At 41.7% G+C, this 19,765-nt stretch overlaps 1 protein-coding gene across 6 annotated transcripts in view; it reads left to right on the top strand.

The window, feature by feature from the left end:
- The window catches only part of SYDE2 (synapse defective Rho GTPase homolog 2), a 53,862-nt gene that overhangs the window by 11,946 nt on the left and 22,151 nt on the right, over positions 1-19,765 (top strand). For 4 of the 6 annotated variants that reach the window (XM_068690326.1, XM_068690325.1, XM_068690323.1 and 1 more), the window contains exons 4-9: positions 2,066-2,192; positions 6,315-6,496; positions 7,206-7,437; positions 11,072-14,835; positions 15,160-15,314; positions 17,955-18,089. In XM_068690326.1, coding sequence (XP_068546427.1) covers positions 2,066-2,192; positions 6,315-6,496; positions 7,206-7,437; positions 11,072-11,574 — 1,044 coding nt within the window. In that variant the 3' untranslated portion in view covers positions 11,575-14,835; positions 15,160-15,314; positions 17,955-18,089. Of the gene's footprint in view, positions 1-2,065; positions 2,193-6,314; positions 6,497-7,205; positions 7,438-10,434; positions 10,494-11,071; positions 14,919-15,159; positions 15,315-17,954; positions 18,090-19,765 lie in introns of those variants that run through there. The other 2 variants (XM_068690324.1, XM_068690328.1) reach the window with 2 other exon arrangements.

Here is a 19,765-nt window from a genome sequence, read left to right as displayed (position 1 = left end):
TGTGGGAACAATAACAGGACTGTGATACCAATGCTTCCAACTTGGCCTTTGTAAAGAAATACACTCGCTTGCAGTAGTGTTCTAGGACTGGGCGTAGTTAAATGAACCTGCAGCCTAGCATGTAGGGTCACTGTCAAAATAAGGCACGGCCTTATTAATAAGCCTTTATTAATAAGTTACAGCACTACTAATAAATAAATGTCTTATTAAATAAGAGATTGGGATTTGGCAATGTCTTGTTCTAGAGGCACAGATCATTCAATGAAGATGTAAGTCATGACAGACAAGTCTGTTAGACAGGAAGATGCACAGTCCTAAGAATGGATGATTCCCCTTGGCAACTCACCTGAAATTGGTGAGAGGACTTCAGTATACTGCTCCGTAGCATGTGTGAGCCCTTGGTTTCTTTTACACATGTTCCTGCTCAGGTGAAATTGAGAAGTGATCACACCTACCACTGTTGCTATTTTAAATTGCTGGCAGTTTGGCTGTAAGTCCAGGTGTAGCCAGGTAATGTGGCTATTTAGGTCATGCAATACAGACAGCAATAGTATTTCTATGTAATTACTTATTGAAAGTAATTGCTGATAACAACTGTGATTTTCATTGTGAGTGCTTCTCCTAACATGCAAATCAGTGGAAGAAAGAAGTTGTATTCTTTACAGTATATGTGTCCCATGGTTTCAGCATTTTATTCTGGGCTTATTAGAATCTAGTCATGCAAATGATATTGGGTAATCAAGGCATCACTGGTAATGAGGCGACTAGGATCTGAGCTGTCTGCATGCACCTGGTGCTTTTGAGCATGAAATCTGATTTGTGCATTTGCACAGGGAGTACCAAAAATGCAAAATATACTGTTAACTTCTTGTTTTAACCGTGTGCCCGTCTGACGTTTTTCATTTTCTTATAGGCTGCAGACTGCTGTCATGGTATGTCATTTCCACCTGAATTTCAGACATGGCATTAGGAAACTTCAGAGTTAAAAGAAATTCTCTTAGGCAAATACTAGGTCATTCAGTCTTGGGAAAGAGGGAGTACAAATTCCATGAGTAACTTTCCACTTATTTAAACAGGAATTAATATATGGCCAGACAAATACTCTTCTTTGCAAACCTGGATATGCGTGTTCTAAGTCTGCGCGGTCTGCATTAGGTTTTGGGGCTTTTTGTTTGCCAAAGTCCACAGCAGCTCTGGTTTAGCCATTTACAGCTCAGTACACCTGCCTGCAGAGTCCATAAAAATAATGTATTTAAGATTTATTTCCTTTCACTCATGGAAGTGCTTTGTACAACTGATGTTGATGAAAAGTACAGTAATGATAAAATGCAAAATTTGTGTGAAAGCATGTTAAATTAGTAACTCAGTCCAGGTATGTTGTGGACTTCAGTCCTGTCATCTCGAACATCTGAAGTAACCCCTACTTTGCATAAAACTTACCATGTAATTTGAAACATGCAAGTCAACATCTTGTCATCTTTCAAAAAGCATCTTGTGGATGTCGTAATGGAGCATTCATAGTTCTCTTGAAATTCTTTTTACTGGCATCAAATATAGTTTAGTTTTAGTTATGTCTAGCTTATTCATGCAGAAAAATGTTAAGGATTTTTAAAAGAGGATTTATAGCATTTCTTGGTGTTAGTAGGTTGTCAGTAGTGTGGCTACTTTTTTTCTGCTAATGATGAATAACTATTTTGGTATAGTGTACTTTGGTGTACTTAAAGTTTAAAATGCTCTCTGTCCTCATTTATTTCTGCTGAAGGTCCAGTTTTACGTTGTATAACTAAACAGTTACACCAGGAAAAACAGTGGTGACCTGAATGAATAGGATAAAGGGAGAATCAGTGTTTCATCTGTATTTCTATTTCCTAAGTTTTATGTAAAAGTACTAAATGATCTTGAATTACTTGATGGAATGCTTCTGACTTAAAACTTTGCTTCTGTCAGTGAAGTACTGCTCAGGATGTCTGCTGTTACGGAAAACTGTAACGTTATTCCCTTATGGATCAGCAGTGCCTTGTGTGATGAGTGCTAACTGATGTTGGGCTATTGTTTTTGCCTCTAGGTTGTAGGTCTGTATCGGTTGTGTGGCTCAGCAGCAGTTAAGAAAGAGCTTCGAGAGGCATTTGAGAGGGACAGCAAGGCAGTTACCCTTTCTGAAAGCCAGTACCCAGACATTAATGTGATAACAGGTAAGATGTTTACTTTACTTGTAATATATAATCTGGACATGTGCATAGTGCATTTTCAAAAAGGTGCAATTGGGCTCTGAATTAGTTTTCTGTTGTCATTTAACAAGCTATTAATTACTTCCCTGTATTGCTAAAAGTCAAGTGAAAATGTGTGTTGGAGATGTACAAACCTAGGAGATGTACAAATACCAGGTAGCTGGGCTTGGGAGGGAGGAGGACATGGAATTCAGCTAACACAGCATTTGGTGCAGGAAGGTAACGGTGCGCAAGGCTGGGGGCTTTCACAGCAAGATCCTGGCACGTGTAGGAAGGACTGGGAGCAGAGGAACAGAAGGTCTTACAAAGCTTATCTTCGTTTGCACCAGTTTTTTAAGTGAGCCTTTTCACAGGAGCTGCACAGTACAATTGAAGTTGTTGAGGTGTTTTTTTGTCATTGTTGAAAGGTGGAACAATTCTAAAACTGTTGATGATATTTGTTATGTAAACAAAAGTTGATCTAATTTAAGAGATCACAGAGTAAACTAACTGCTCCAGACAGTCAGGCAATAACATTCATTTCCTATGCATCCAGTGATGGAAAAGCATCACGTAACAGCAGTGGATATAAATTTTCTGTGCCAGAGCACTTTGGGACTTTCAGACGTATTGGAAAGTTCTGTCCTGTTGACTTCTGATTTCATTCCAGCATGTTGGGAATTCATTTTATGTTCAGTATATTTCATAATTATGCGAAGTAGTGTCAGGAGATATTACTTGGTGACATTTACTTTGTTTAATAGACCTTTTGGTAAAGAATATCCAGCTAGTCAGTTCACCTGACTCGCCTTGGCTGGCTTTGCTGTTGGATTTGATGTTGCTCTCTAGCACAAGCATTTGCAGCAGTGGAATCTTGTGTTTATGCTTCACTCTGGTACGAGACATCCTTTTTTAAGAGAAGGTGTATGGTAAAAGTAAATAATACAGACAATCTTATGACTTAATATTTTCTTCTCTTTACATATAAGTTCATGAAAAAGGGCAGCAATGGTTTCTAAAATCATGTTGTTATTATTGAAAACCTCTTTCTTCTCCATTTTAGTAAATCAACTCAGAAGGGGGAGAAACAATCTTTGTCAAACAGAAGAAGCTATCTGATGTTGGCTTGTAAGCAGATGTCATATATCTGCCAATGTCAGGCAGATATTTGGTTGATGCAGATTTTTGGCTGATGTAAAATTTGACGCATTTAATTTTGCAATAATAAAAACATCATTGCACTCCCATGGTCCAAGAAATCATCTGCAATAAAACTGTTTGCAGAAGTGATTCAGAATTTTTCTGGGAAAGGTTATAGGAGTTTCCTCCTATCTGTATACAAAAGAATTTGTAATATTTTGTGAACATTTTATATCCCTAAGCACATTGTGCACTCAAAATCACCATAATTGGTTGAAACTGAAGTTTGTACTGCAGGAGTGCTCAGTACAGATACAGAGCCCTGGAAGGGCAGCAGCACTGGTCTGACTGTTGTTTTGTCATGAGCCTAGGATGTGATGGTTAAATTGCAAAGTGCGCTTTAGGGTCACGGTACCATTGCTGAAAGCCTCGTTGATGCTGGTGAGCTTGTGGTGACCGTGCAGGACATCCTGGACAATGAGTCCTCCTTTTGCTACATCCTGCTGTAGTGTAATTTTTTTATATCCAGAGTTAGGGTCATATGAGTGAAAAGCCTTGATGTCTTTCTTACACAAAGCCTACTGGCTATGCTTTTTGTATGCTACATTGCAAGAATGTATCTACCGGATGCTTTACCTATGAGGAAAATTGTTTTAAGAAATGACTTCTTAAAAATGATTCCCCCTGGAAGCCCTGCATCTGTGCCACGTAATGGCCTGTAGTGCCCGTGTTGGTGTTGTATTGAGAAGCCTCAACGCAGTGATGCTGTGCATGTTGCAGGGAGCAGGCAGGGCAGGGCCAAAATACGAGCTGTCCTCTGGTTAGCTGCGGGCACTGGGGGCTGGACATAAAGGTGAGCATGCGACTTCTCCTGACAGAGCCGAGGTACCTGCTGTGCTTAGCACTAGGAATGAAAATGCCCACAGTACAAAATCTCACGTATGCCTGCAGAGTCTGGCTGATGGGGGTGTTTGCCCTGGTGCTTTGCGGCTGCACTTGCAGTGCTGAGGCTGGTGCACGTGATTCATGCTTCTCTAAGCCAAAACATGTGCTCCGTGCAGTGCAGATTCTCAGAGTAACTCCTGGCAGGTTTGAAGAGGCGTGCTTTCTTGTGTCCTGTTTGAAATTTGAGTAGCACTGTTTTTCTAGAAGATTATAAAGATATTTTTTTGACAGCTATCCAGAGACCAAAGAATGAACATTTAATGATTAAATCTTGACTGAAAACTGCTTCTGGGATTGGCAGAGACTTACACACAATTAAGTGTGCTCGTGGCCCAAAATGAAGCAGGCTGCCAATTTTAGGAACTGACCGGTAGCAGTGTTGTTGCATCATGTCTGTTCTCATCCGTGTGAATTCATAGCTCTGAGTAAAGCGTGTATTACTGTTAACAGCTCAGTGGGTCAGAAAAATGAGGAATTAATGAAGTGGATGGCAATTTCAGCTTGCCATCTAAATTTGTTCTGTGGGGTGAGGGGTTGTGTCAAGGAGAATGTGCTAGGGGGTTGGCAGCCAGCAGTGGGAAGCGTAGGTTCCTGGAAAATAACAGCAGCCTCCTACAGGGCTAATTTGGCAGAGTGAATAGCAGAAAGATTTCAAAAGGTCAGGGGGCATTTGTGGCTCCCAAATGAGCCTCCTATCCGTGGTTAAATGGGAGAAACTCTTTCAGTAGGTAGAAGTCCTGTGGTTGTGGATGCGTCTGCAGGAATTCCTCCTAGGTTATTGGTAACAGACAGCTACGAATGTTGCATCAGTGTAAGCTGATGTGATTAAGCCATACCTTTTTACTCATTTCCTGCTGTAAGCTGATTCTGATGTCAGCCTCCTCAGCCTCCCCTGCCAAATCCTGATAAAGTCAGCACCTCTTGCTAGTGTTCTGCCTACGGAAAGGGGAAAAGCACCCCAACCTATGACACGCTGCTCCAGCTCCTGCCACATTAGTCTCAGACATATTTTGACTAGTTAACCCGCATGTGGGACATGGGCCTCTAAAATGAGAGGAAGAAATAAAATTTGGTGGAGGAATGTGAGTTACTAAACAGAAACTTAAGAATCTGCTACTTCTGTAACTGCTATCCATTAAAACAAATCCATCATCAAAAAAAAAAGCAAACAAAGGCCCAGAGGAATATGTTTTCAGGAAAATACAGATGGTTGTTCTGGGTTTTTATGTTCCTGCTGGAATGTTCCTGTTTTAAGCTCGGGGCGGGCTGCTGTGTGCTGGGTGTTGCTCTGCACAGATGCAAGTTTTGTTTGGCTGCCCCACTCCTCAAACTGCAGGGAAGGATGGTCTGACCGCTCCAGTGCGTGGTGCAGCCCAGTTAGCACTGCTCATGCAGTGTGACGTGGATGTCTGCATTGATAGAGATGCAGCCTTTCTTCATTTTGAGGGTAAAAACATTTTTACAGAGAGAAGCCAACTTTTACTTGTATTCTGCATGTAAACATGGCTGTGAAGGGGAAAGTGTTAACTCCGTTCCCCGTATTTCTTTTTTAGAAACAGGCTCATGAGAAAGCCCGCTGCGATACAGTTCAGTTTGCAGCTAAGTTATAAAGACTGAGCTCATCCAAACTTGTGCTTTGTTAAATAGCAGAATGTGGTAGTATTTGCTGCCTCTGATGGCATCATGTTCATGTGTGTTCCAGGGCCTGCTGCTGGTTGGAGTCTTGTGCTGGGTTTTCTTCTTACAGTTGCCGAAACCCCACAGACACTGAAGTACCGCCCAGCCTTTAAAACCAACTTACAGAAGTGCAAATGTTCAGTTCTCAGCATCCCCCTAGCTGTGGCCAGTGCCTGTGCTAGTCCCTCACAGCTGTTCCCTTGTCCCTTTCTCCCAGATTTGTCATGAGCACGGAGGATTTTCTCACGAGATGGGTGGATTTTGTATGCCTTAGTGCTCCCAACCAATTCCGATCGGTGAACATGCAGCTTGCTAACAGCAGCTATCATTGTGTCTTTTCTGAAGGCGTCCTAAAGGATTACCTGCGAGAGCTACCCTCGCCCCTCATAACTAAGCAGCTCTACGAAGCAGTGGTGGATGGCATGGTAAAAAATCCCCTGAAAATGGCAGCGAATGGTTGTGAAAATGACCCAAGTGACTCTGAGCACACAGTGGCCCTTCTAGATTGCCTACCAGATGTTGAGAAGGTGAGTAGTATTAACAAGGTCAAGTGATGGTAAATGACTTGCTCCAGAAAATAAAGTAGCATTTTCACGCTGTATTTAGAACATGTCAAAATGTGTACATCAGTTTTCTGACTTAACAGTCCACATCGACTTCTGATGCTCCAAGTCTTTGACAATGCTTCCTATGGTAAAGATACATGAGAGCTTTACAGCTGAAAGTGAAGGTACCTGGACATAACTTTAAAATGTACCTTTGTGAATTGTCTCTGCAAGCTAAGCAGTTAAAATTACACTGCTTTATGGATTTCACGTAAGTCATTCCCATTTGCAGCAGGAGGGGGTTGCCAGCCAGTTAGCATCAGGTCATTTTTTATTAAAGCAAGTAGACTTCTGGAAGCTTGTTCTGATGCTGAAGTCTTATTGAAGTCTTTATTTTCTAATGTATCTGGATTGCCTGTAATGCCTCTGCAGTCTCTCCCTGCCGTCACACCCTCTCTCCACTGTGAGGAAACTCATCCACATAAAACCGAAATCAGATAAAAAGTGAGATGAATTTTACCTGAAATTCGCTCTTAACAAGTCTCCTTAATACAATTTTTTAATTCAGCACTTAGGTGTGCCACTGAGGGGTGTTGGTAGCAAATCCTCAGCTTTGAGTCTTGGTCTTATCCCTCTAGAGCAATGATGTTAGGATGTCAGCACTGCCTCATCTAATATTTTGTTCTTTCAGGCTACCCTGAGGATGCTGTTGGATCACCTGAAACTGGTGGCTTCTTACCACGAAGTGAATAAGATGACATGCCAGAACTTAGCTGTGTGTTTTGGGCCAGTTTTACTGAGCCAGAAGCAGGAGACCACCAACCATAACAACAGAGTCTTCACAGACTCAGAGGAGCTTGCTAGTGCCCTGGACTTCAAAAAACACATAGAAGTTCTTCACTATTTACTTCAGCTATGGCCAGGTACTGTTTCATGAGCCTGATCAGAGGAAAATGTCAAGTCACTGCTGTATGTTTTTACTGTGTGTCAATGTAGATTAAGTCACGGGATAATTAAGTGGCATCAGGATTCTTAAAATATAAGGTACTGTGGCATCACCTATAAACGTAAAGAAATCATGACAAGTATATAATCTACTCCTTGTGCTCAGTCACTTCGCTTAATGGGAAGTTTGTTGTTTTAATTACTTTCTCACCAAATGGAAGTGTTTGAGTGTAACATAAGAAGCAGTGAAAAGTGCTTTATGTAAGTCAAGGCACCAGAGAAAGCAGACCCAGTAATAATAATGTCTCCACATCTGAATTACAGTGTTTTTCTTTCTTTCCGTTGCTTTTATGCTTCTACTATTCAGGATTCTGAGTGTATGGGATTCATTAGTTGTTTCAATGGTTTGCTTTATTTCTACATTTGTAATTTGGCAGAGTTGCTCCTTACAGTAGGAGCTATGCAGGTTCTGGTAGTTTCTCTAGAGCTTTGCATAAGGAAAAATGTTGCGTGTGGTGATTTCTGTTGTTTTGTTTTGTTTGTTTTTTTTTTGTCTTTTTGTTTTATTTATAAAAAGGTAAGTACCTTTTATTTCCCCCTTCAAACTTAAGAGGTCGTATGGTTTTGTCCAATTTGGGGTCAGTTCCCAATAAGAAAGGAAGTGAAATTCCAGTCTTAATTAACTACTGAAGTACCAGTGAAGGCAATTATTTCTGCTAAGATCTTCCTTTCAAATGGGCAATGACTATTCAGTGTTCAAATTTCCCTGACGATTAGGGGAGACATAAGTGGAAATGCAGTAGCATCAGTGAGCCTTCAGCCCACAGTGAATTCCTTAGCATTTCTTCTATTGTTGAATCGCACTAAGCACTGCTCCAAGGCAAGAGCAGACGAAGGTATTGGAGCTTCTCAGTTAAGTTTGAGGGTAACGCTGTGAAACAACTCAACGTTAGATCCAATGGGCTTAATTTTGTTTTCAGATACTCATTGGCCAAATAGTTGTTGAAAGTTTCCTTTCTATACAGATGATGGATCTGTTGATCTGTGCTGTAGTAGCATCCTTTTTCACAGTGGTTTCACTGATGGTGTGGAGAACTGGTGACTTGTTCTTTTTTGTTTGTTTGTTTGTTTTTTGTGTGTGTGTTTTTTTTGTACTCTGAGTATTTTAACATTTGTTTCTCAAACATGAACAGTGAAAACCCTTAAATGCTTGAGACTAAGAGAAGATGCATCTCGTCTTAGCAGCTTCTTAATTGTTCCCTTTTAGAACGTAGTAATGGCTCTTAGGAAACTGCTAATTTTCTGCACCAATGAAACAATTACAGTTAATCTAAAGGAATAATGTGTCTGATGCTATGTGTTCTTACACTTATTTTTACATGAGGAGGAGGAGGTCTGCTTTTCAGTACCTTCTGGGTGAGACGATAACTGCAGCTATCATGATCTTTGTTCCTATTACGAACAGTCTGCACACTGGGTGCATCACAGGGCTCCATCCCCTGCTGAAAACCTCTTGCCAAGAGTGCCTCTAGCAGTTGGCTGGCTGGAAGCACCTGCTTCTGCCTCCATTTCTTAGCAATGGGAGAGATGAGTTTGGCAAAAAAGTCAGTGTGGATAGTAAATGCCCTGAGGGAAGAACAAATACTGTCTCCAGTGTGGTGTTTTTTTTTTTTTTTTTTTTCCTTCCTCCCCCTGGAAGTCTGATTTCCTAATGGACTGCTTCCATTAGAAAGCAGCTTGGAGACAAAGTAAATGGCAGTGCTTTTGTACTTCTTTCTTCACACTCTGCTGACCTGACAGTGACTGTGTCCTGGAGTTGCCTTGGGTGAGAGCTCACCCGGTGGCTGTGCCAAGCATGCACCAACCACGTTCTGGGTCAAAACCTCTGGGAAGCTGCCTGGTGTCTGGTCTGCTCAGTGCAGCCCCACAGAAACCTGCCTCTGGCTGAAACAAGAGCCGGAGGAAGCTGGCTCTATGTATGTGCCCTTGTCAGCAGTGGCTGGCAGCCCCAGAGCCACCGGGCACCAGTTTTCAGTCACATTCATGAGGCAGTGCAAGAGAGGTGGGAAATGTGGCTGGAAAAAGGGATAAAGAGCTGCTTAGGCAGCAAATACTGCACAGAAGCTCATCGTGACACTTTGGGGATAGTTCATAGCATGGCTACTGTGGGGAACAAAGGCACGTAGATGCAGCTTTGTCTGTAGGAGTACGCACTACTATCGAGGAGGTGAGAGTAAGGTAAGTAGTAGAGCTCTTCACCTTGAAGAAAAGGTTGAATCCTGTGGCTTGAAAGAAAAAGGTGTGCAGGACACTGTGCTAAAATTGAGGTAAATACGACTGCAGAGATGTGAGTGAGCAAACATTAGGTGTGGTGTGAACAGAGCAGCTGGACCTGAGGGAGAGATCGCAGTCTGGTCTCTTCCATTTAATCTCCAGGAGCTTGGGACAGCTTGATAACCAACATGTTGTGCAATACTTCAATTTCCGTATTTTTCCAACCGAAAACAAGTAAGTCCTTGTTTGGTTAGAACATGCAATACTGGCAAGTTATTGTTAACCCATGCCCCTTCATCTTAATGGAGCATAGTCTAAACAGAAGGGCTTTTGTTATGGGAGAGGCAGGAAAAAAAAAAAAAGCAGTGATAGTTATTGCACGTTACCGTGCAAGACATAAAGCAAGGCTAAAGTCCCCCTAAGAAACCTGTAGTGTGGCCCAGAGAGAAACATTTGGCAGGTCTTGGGGCTGAGGCTGTGCCTGTGACGAGTCTGAGGGAAAATGGGTCAGATGCTGAACGAGGTGTGTTTGTGCACGCTGTGTGTTCAGCAGTGAGCGCATGTAGGGAGTCTCTGCATTTAATGACAGGAGGCAGTGGTCTGTTTAAAACCAAAAAAAAAAAAAAAAAAAAAAAGAAGTTTTGCAGCTCAGACATTTAATATGCACAGGCCAGTAAAAATATTTGTGCTGTTTACTGTAGGAGGCCAGTAACAGTGGAGGAGACTGTTAGTAACTTGTGCTGTGTAATTATGAGCTCAGGTAATGCTGCCAGCAAACCTGCCTGAGTGTGCCTCTGGTTGTGGCTGCTTAGAAAAATTAATGCAAATGAGCTTCTATTAATAGTGCAGAACATTAGGGCAAGAGAGAAACACCAGAGTTCAGCTCTGGTGCATCTCTAGCTTCTCTAGGTGCTTCTCAGTGTTGGTATTTTTGTTGTGTTTTAACCTCTTCTGCTGTGCCTGCTTTCTGTTACTTCTTTTAGCCTGGATGAAGCGTGTGAGCCGAGCTGTTTGCTTTTCTTTGACCCGTAGCTGAATGGTGTTTGACTAATGCAGTGAATTTAATCAGTGCTCCTCTGGGAGTTTCTCCTTCTAAAGAGGGTTTCTCTGTTGCAGTTTGATTCTGGCATGACCCTTCAAAACAGCTTTTACAGTAGTTTTCCTATAGTATTTTGTATCAAAAGGTGGCAGAAGATGTGACAGTGCTGGCTGTGAGTGAGCACCTGTCCCTGCATGCTGTCAGCCTGCACTGCAAAGGGGAGCCTGGGCACTCTGCGATGCACTCTGTGTTGCAGCGTGAATTCAGCCACATCTGGTTTAATTTCTCCTTTTTTCCAGTACATCACTCAGCTGCCCAAGAACCGGCACATCCGAACATGCTTCCAGAGCACCCCTCATCCCTGAACTACCTGAGGCTCAGGAGGCCCCGGCCTCAAATGCTGAATCTGGGCGGCGCTGACATGGCTGGGGTGCTCAGGCTGAGGCCAGCTGGCCTGGACAGCCCATCGAGCAACCGCTACGCCGGCGACTGGAGCGGTTGTGGGGAGAGCTACTTCTCAGACCCAAAAGACTGTCTGGGTGAAGCAGACTATGATTACGTCCCCTCGGAGGATGCAGAAAGCGGGGATGACAGTGGCAGGGTGGATGACTTGGACGGGCTCACGACGCGCTCGCAGCCTGTCCCTGGGGAGGATGCGTTTCAGAGCTACCTGACAATGCAAGCGATAGATTCGGCAGTGGACCAAAGAGCAAACCTCAAAGACCTACAGGAAAGTATCGATACCCTGATAGGAAACCTGGAAAGGGAACTCAACAAAAACAAACTAAACATGAGTTTCTAAGCCCTGGCCTGCACGATGCCGCCTCACAGTGCCTCTGCCCCTTGCTGGGATCTCCCCGCAGTGCTGAGAGGGGTGCCGGTGTCCTTGGACGAGCTGCCACGAGACCGTGGCCCACCTTGTGTTAATGAGTCTGTTTCAAGGCATTCCGTTATATTTCTGCCTTCTTGGTAGAATGTGTTGGCCTGATCCTGGTGTTTAAAGCTTGGAAACCATCAGGTGATTCCACGTAGTGGCATTTCTCCCTGAAAATGCTATGCACTTAGGCGGTTTGGGCAATATCTGACAGAGAAATCAACATCTCTGCTGTCTGTAACAGCAGGAATCTTGTTCCTGAAACTTTAGCTCTGGTACAGAAGTTCCTCTTGGAAGAGGATTTATGCTGCTTGGCCTGAGTTTTGCAGCATGAACTTTAGATAGACTCATTTTACTATATATGCAATGGCTGCTATGAAAAATGCTTTATATATATATATATAATATTTATATATAAAGTTTTAATTGTACAAATATTAATGTATTCATGTATTAACACTTTTCAATAATTATTTAAACAAGCTAAAATTAAATATTTTTCTAACCTTGTATACATCTGTGTATAAACATGCATGTCTCTGTAGCAGCCTTTTGAAAGGAAAGGTCTCCGAATTTTGAAACAGCCCCGTTTCTGAGACGACTTGTTCAGTGAAGCCGAGATGAAGCTACCCCTGGAGTAGCACAGCATGATGAAACTACCCCTGGAGTAGCACAGCATTTGATTTATGCACAGAAACGTGTTCAGAGAGAAGGCGCGGTGAATGATTAATATAAATGACTTTGTGTTGCAGGGCATTGATTTGCAGGTGTTGACTGTTAACCTCTCCTCCCCCCAAATCTCCAAATCAAAACCCTACAACCCTTTCAGATTAATTTTAAGGATTTTCTAGGATTTCTGGCAGTGAACTTTTCTGCTGTCTTTAAGGGTGACCAACATGCACAGCAAGGAGATTAAGGCATGATTATTTATTTTTTGTTCTTCAGATTTTTCTGTATTTTTTTTCATGTAAAGGAGGTCTGAAAGGTGATGACTTTAAAATAGAAAGACTTCTGGTTTGTCCCTGTAACCTCTTCCCGTATTCTTGATGCTTTGACACTTCTTTTTGCTCCAGAGTTTCCTGTGTCTGTGTTGAGCTACCACTGTCTGTCTGCTGGTAGCAGTGTTTAAGCCCTTTGGAGATGCGAGCACAGCAGCAGTTATTTTTTCGGAGCCTTTAGTTAATCTCTCCCAAATTGAAACCTGGGCTATCGTACAGGGCCGAGTGGGCAGAGTGGTGTTACTCCCGGGGAGCTGCAGAGGGATCGCAGTTCGCTGCGTTAGATTCAGCTGTCAGCATGCTGTCAGAGCAACTTTTATCCTTAGTCATTGGTGTGTGGTGAGTAATTAAATATTTGATGGTAACCAAACACAATCTTTGTTTAATTAAGAATAATTACCAAATTACATACAGTTACTGTGATAGCCTCTCTAACAAACAGGAGACATTGTGTCAATCCTTGTCCTTTACAGGTCACCCTTGTTGAAGAGTGGGGGATTTGGGGAAGAGGTGTGAGGTGATTATTTGTTCTGAGATGTCAAGTCTTTGTCAACTGGCAGGTTAGAATTATTTTCATGTTTTCGGTACAATGTTGGCATTCCGCCATGGCTTTCTAGTCTCCGTGTGGGTAAGTGCTTTTCTGCCAACCCATACTTCCTTATATTGCTTAGCTGAAGAGTTATTTATTTACAATAGCAAGGAATTAAGGATTGTTATGACAAACTTTATCCCTCTTTTCTAAGGAGTTATTTTAAAATGGTTTCAAATGGTTTATTCAATCTCATTAATTTATTTTTTGTAAGTGTTAAAAGATGCAAAACAATTATTGCAATATAATGATAATGTATGAAAATGTAAATTTAACCTGAAGCATTTATCAATAAATCAATGTATTTTTTTAAACTTTTATACCTACAGAATGTGCATACATTTTAAACTACAAATTTTAATTCTAAATAAAATTTGAATTAAGAACAAAATTTGACTATGCATGGTTACTGATTATTTGAATCTGCCTAAGGTGATACCATACATTTGTGCTAGCTGCAGATATGAATTACTTCCATAAAGACATTTAACTTTGTGGAAGTATTTTTTGTCTTCTCTAGGTTGATCAGCATTTCAGTTACACAATTTAAAAAAAAAAAAAAAAGAGAGAGAAAGAAAATCTTCTTATATCCAGAAGGAATAATATTCCGAAGAAGTCACCAAACTAATATTTTAGCAGCAGTTCTGTCTTTATATATTTTATTGCAGGATGCTGCAGCTTTTGATTGTACCCTGTCTTGCACTGGGTATGTGAACTTATTAGCACTGGTTAAAAGGTGTTTGTATTTTTTAAAGCTATTTGATAAATGGTATATTCATTTTTAATTGTTTTTAGTAATCAAGATGATGCAAATGAGTGCCTTTGAATATATTAGAGCTTTTCCTGCAGGAAGGCGTCACTCGGTACAGCACTGTGCTGTTCTGTCAACTTTTAATACTGTAATCTTGCAATGGGAAATAATGACCTGATAAAACCATATTAACATTAATCTAATGAGATAATTAAAATATAGTCAAGCAAAGACAATTTAGTATTGGTATTATTGAAATGAAACATTTGATTTGTTATTTGTTCTAGTTATAGCAATTTGTACAACACACTTTGTATCCTAGAAACCCCTCTTTTAATGAGATTTCCTGAGTGGTATTTTTGTTTTACGTTGTACTTTATATGAGGTATATGCACTCTTAGATACTATTATATTTATATAGTTACGTATATAATCTTATATAAGTCAGGTTGCATCCTTTTTAGGATTGTTGCAAATTCTTAAGGAACAAGATTGGTGTGGGAATTACCCTAACCTAGAAACACCAAGCGAGGAAATTAAAATAATTTGCTTCTACCAAGATAGTAACAAGCATTGTGTATAGAAAAGGACAGCCTAGCCTTGGGCTGTTGGGCTTTGCAGGGCAGAGCTCCTACTGAACCCTGCGGGCATGGGCAGAAATTTTTCACAGGGTACTAATGGTTGTTGTTGACTCTTTGGTGTAACTTGGTTTGACGTCAAAGAGCAGCTTCTGTTCTGCAGGGGTTCCTACTGTGACTGGAAGAGGTTAAGTGCAGTGGGCAGAGCCTGCAGCTGAGTTCAGAGCTGATGTCCTTGGAGCGCGTGGACTTCCTTCAGGTGCAAGCTCCCAGGTGAAGAGAATGAACGCAGGTGTTCTCACAGAAACAGTTCCAAGATTTGCACCTAAATCACAGGGACAAATTGTTATACACAGGTAGTGTTTTGGGGTCTGGCCAGTGATGTACATGTGCTGGCCTGGGTGGCAGCCAAGAATCTTAGTTTGTAGGATTTGGCTAAGATAGTAAGTTTGTAAGGTTTCCCCAGGGAAAAGAGGAAATGGGTCTGTAGGTCTGTGCAACTCTGTTGCCAAGTGTTAAAGATATAATACACAACACAGGTTCAGATATACTAGGGTAATTCATAGTATTTTAATCCATTGCTATTTGTTTAAACAGGATTGTCCAAATGCTGCTTGACAGTTAGGGAAGACTTCACATCTGTGACTGGAGAAGGCTGTGAGGCTGTAACAGGAAAAGGACTTGCTGGACTTAACTGCTCTTCTACTATTTCCTTCCAACCACAGTTACTGGCTGTTCCTGGGGAGTTGTTGGTAAGCTAGATGGATCTTCGTGACTGCGTGTGGTCGTCAGTACTTGTTGTAATGCCCAGAAAATGGTTTATAATTGATTACATGGTTTAGCCTCCCTGCTAGGTCTCTAACATGTCAATTTCTGCTGTGCTGTGCTGCAGTAGCCCTGGCCCTGTGGTACAGCTGAGTCCCGTGTGCTGGTGCTGTAAAGGGTGTGCAGGGCTGTGTGGCTGCTCCAGCTGGCACCGAATCGCTTCTCCAACCTTTTCCAGCTTCCCAAACTGGCTTCTTACGGGAGTGGGCAAGGGATGGGTACAGGTTGTATGGGACGTCAAGGGGGTGGCAGTGTAGCCTGGGGTTGGCTTCAATCAGGTTCAGGTCTTCAATCTGTTTTTCCCAGATGCATAATGCATATGGGTTTTTATTAATGCACAGGCAAGAAACGTAGCTGCAGTTATTCAGACATGTTCTAAAAATAAAGGGGAACATCCCTAGCAGAAGTAGGTATTCAGGGATTTTACAGAATAAATCTATAAATCTGATAAGCCAGAGACACATCTGCTACTTCTGTTGCCAGATCTTAACCCCCTCACCGCAGTTTCGAGGTACAGGGTTTTCTTAACAATGAGACTGTCTTTTGGAATAAGAAGACTTTACCTAGGTCCATGGAGCTAGAAACAGTTGAAAGGTGGCTATTTGGTGTATGGGACATCTTACTTTTAATTGTAACTAGAATGTATTGGTTTCACTGCATTGTGCAGAATGACATTTAAACTGTTTTCACTTTTTTGGCTTTTTCAGAGCCATGCAGGAAATCTTGTATATTGTCACAACAACAGCATTGGCTAGGCAGAATTTGTCTGTGTAACAGCCTCCACAAGATAATGCAAAGCAAACCCTACAGATATTTTTATCCTTTTATCCTCTCTAATGTAATCCTGGATGTTCAAAGATCACGATGGGATGTTTAATCTCATGTCTCTGGTATTATTTGCTAGCATAGATGAGGAGGAAAATGCCTCTCCGGGAAGCTGCTCGATTTCCGTTGTGGGGTTGATCTGCTACCTCCTTTTTGCTGCCTCCTTTATCTCATTGTTAGGAAAACTCAGCTGAAATGTGGCTGTCTTCCAACTTGCAAAACAAGGCTTTATTTTGCTGCGTTCATTTAACTTTTGCTGGGTTTTGCACTGAAGTCTGGCTGGCCACGGTAGTGCTTCAGGTTGTCCACAGACTGTAGTTAATGCTGGGAGCAAGGGAGCCACCCGGGCTGCCAGCCAGTGCCTGGATGTAGTCCTGAAGAGAATAAGCCTGAGCCTTGCTTGATGACCTCAGGATTGCATGCCCAGAACAGGGCCTGAGGGTCTTGGGTTCTTTTAGAATAACTGCAAGACTCTTAACATTCAGGAGTACCTGATAATCAAAACTGTAAAGAGGGCACCTGTGCCAGGTTAATGCTGTGGTGCTGTTTAACAAAGTACCTCTTTCTGCGCCTTTTTTTTTTTTTTTTTTTAATGTAAAATGTGTGAAGGGCAGTGAGACTTGGTTGTTCCTGCCCAGCTCCCACAGAGGCTAATTGGGATTGCGCTCTCAGCTGGTGTGAGCAGGTTTGGGATATCTCTTGTCTGGAAACATGGGAAAATAAATGCACTTACAGCAGCCTCTCCTGAAATCCGGGAGGGCTGGGTGCAACGTGCTGGCCCTGGCTGGCCTGTGCTGATAACAGGGCAGTGGAGGGCAGCTCAGGTGACGAGGAAGACAGGTTTTGCTCTTCTTGCACGGGAGGAATAGGGACGCGCTGAGGCTGCTGTCTGTAAGTGGCAGTTACAGAGCTGTGAAGGAGTGGAGACAACTGGGGCTTTCCAGGCAAGTCAAGGCCATATGGCTGACTTTAATGTATATGCAGTTGGCAGCCCTGTTAATCAAAAACCTGTGAAAGATGATCTGCGGAGGTGTTCTAGAGAAATCCCGATCTGATAACCAAGAGCAGAGCTTTGTGATTAGTCAGCTGTGGGATATTTACATGTCCGTATGAATCAGATTGTTAGTTAAATATTGGTTTAGCAGGGGAACTGTGTTCTCTTCCTGTTTGAACTCCGACTACAAACACTGTTGCAGGTGTTAGGGACAGGCTTGTTGAGTTTTCTTTGGTTTTAATTTACAGGTAGTTTAATATGAGGGGCAAGATATATTATTATAATACTTAAACGTCAAATTAACAAAAGACTATTTTTCAAACCAAATCCAATCCATTGGCTCCAAATCTACCTTAAATCTGACTGAAAGTGAGAAAAGTACTGTGAGAGAGAAATCCTGGCCCTAGGAAATTGAGGGGGGACGTTTTTAACACTACCTAAAACCAATCTGCAGAGTTTATTTTGGGACACAAGAGGCTCATAGTGCTCCTGTTCTGTGACTGGCCATGTTTTGCTCTGATGAAGCACAGCACTGGATCTGGTGATTGCTTGTCAGCTGCAGTTCCTCTCTGCAAATCCCTTGTGTGTCAGTTTTCTTTTGTGCTTTGGTTTCTGCTTTGACCATATGGATGTTTGTTTGACAGGAGTCTTTGACCCTCAAACAGTTGGGTGAGTCATGGAAAGAGTGAATTCGCCCGTATAGAGTTTAATCTGTCCTCCTCTGATGGATTTAATTTCCACTTGACAGGCTGTACTAAGTTACGTGCTGTCTGACCTGGCTATTGGATACCAAGCAGCAACCAGAGCACTGTGTGTGGAAAGAGTCGGCTCTGTGGATGGTGGACGAACATCAATATTAATGAGCAGTTACTCATTTACACTGGTAAGTAACAAAACTGCTCTATAACACAGTTCAGTCTCCCTCAAGAATAATTCTTTTGATGGAAGTACAAGCACACAACAGCTGCAGCGTGCTTAGTAAAAGCTGTTCTAAACAGTTCTGATTACAGTCACATAACAATGTATTTTATAGTTTTGGTTTTCTGTTTTTGAAGTATTACCCAGGCTTAAATAGCATTCATTTTCTAATTCAATGATAGTGAGTAAAGGTGGTTCAGGCTGCAAAATTTGTCATGCTCATGACAGTATGTTCAGATCACAGAATCACAGAATGGCTGAGGTTGGCAGGGACCTCTGGAGATCATCCAGTCCAACTCCCCTGCTGAGCAGCATCACCTAGAGCACATTGCGCAAGATGGCATCCAGGTGGGTTTTGAGTGTCTGTCACTGTATCACCAGAGCAGGTGAAGTCCTGGACACCTCAGAAAATTACTGCTTGTCTGTAATTACTCAAGAGGAGTACTTTGGGGATGAGGGAGATCCTTGGGGGAGAAGAGTAGCAGAATTTGGATAGCCTGTGTGTAACTACTGAAACAGAATCAATTCCCTTCTGACGGGAGCAAGTGGATGTTGGATTGCAGGGGTGAGTACTGGCATATTGATTTGATCAGTTAACTTGTTTAAGATTACTATAGTTTATAGAGTCCTGATGGACACAGAACTTAAACAAACAAAAACCCTACTACTTAAACAGATGGAATATTCATAATAATTATTTTAATGAAGATAGTGGAAGAATTATGCCCAGAGCAGTTGCTCTCTAACCACTTTGTGAGTAAACTAGATAAAATTAATGAAACAATAACCTCCAAGTGCGAGATGCTTTATTTCTGAAGCTAAAAATGTTCTACTGAAACAAAGAGGCCTTGAAATAAAAAGGTTACTATTTTTCAAATGATAATGAGCATTAAGCATCTTGTGAGTAAGGTATTTCTGGTTCATTTACTCTTCCTAAATCCATTAGTATCTGCTTCTCCAACTCCAGAAACACCTTATCTGCATTTTCTTGCTCCTCCGTCTATTTTAGTTTTCTGTTTAGTAGCCACACTCTGAAGGAAGAACAGAAACAAGGCAATAATTCACTGTTCAGCTTTGAAATACAAAAGCAAACACTCCATTGCCTTCCAGTGGATAGTATTAAGTGCAATCACAAATTAGTGGACAGGGCTATGTTAACTGAATTGTTGTTTTCTTGGTTTGTTAGCTGGTACTATTAAACCATCTACCAAAGAATGCATAGGCAAAATCCTTATTGGAAGAAAAAAAAAAGTGAACTAGAACTGTCTATTCTAATCCTAACCATGACAAATAAGAAATAAGGAGCTGCTAAATCATTCTGAATATACACATCCTGATTTTTGAAAATACTATGGGAAATAGCGTAGGCAAAAGAGGTGCATTTTACAAACAAAGGAAGTTTGCTTAATTCCAAATATGACGTACTGTTTTCTCCATCTGTGTCTGTTCCTTTTCTGTTCTTTCTTTGGCTTGAAACTCTTGGGATTTTTCGTAATTCTTCATGTATTTGACTTCTCTCTCAAAATAATCAAGTACATTGGCCTGCTATTAACACAATGACAAACAAGTCTTGTTACAAACCTAAAGACTTGGAATTACTGCTGATGATCTGCATGGCATTAACAAATTGTCTATTTTAGG

The sequence above is a fragment of the Anas acuta genome, chromosome 8 (assembly GCF_963932015.1).
Source record: "Anas acuta chromosome 8, bAnaAcu1.1, whole genome shotgun sequence".
Lineage (NCBI taxonomy): Eukaryota > Metazoa > Chordata > Aves > Anseriformes > Anatidae > Anas > Anas acuta.
The sequence above is the reverse complement of the archived record's forward strand: the minus strand, read 5'-3'. Positions and strand labels throughout refer to the sequence as shown.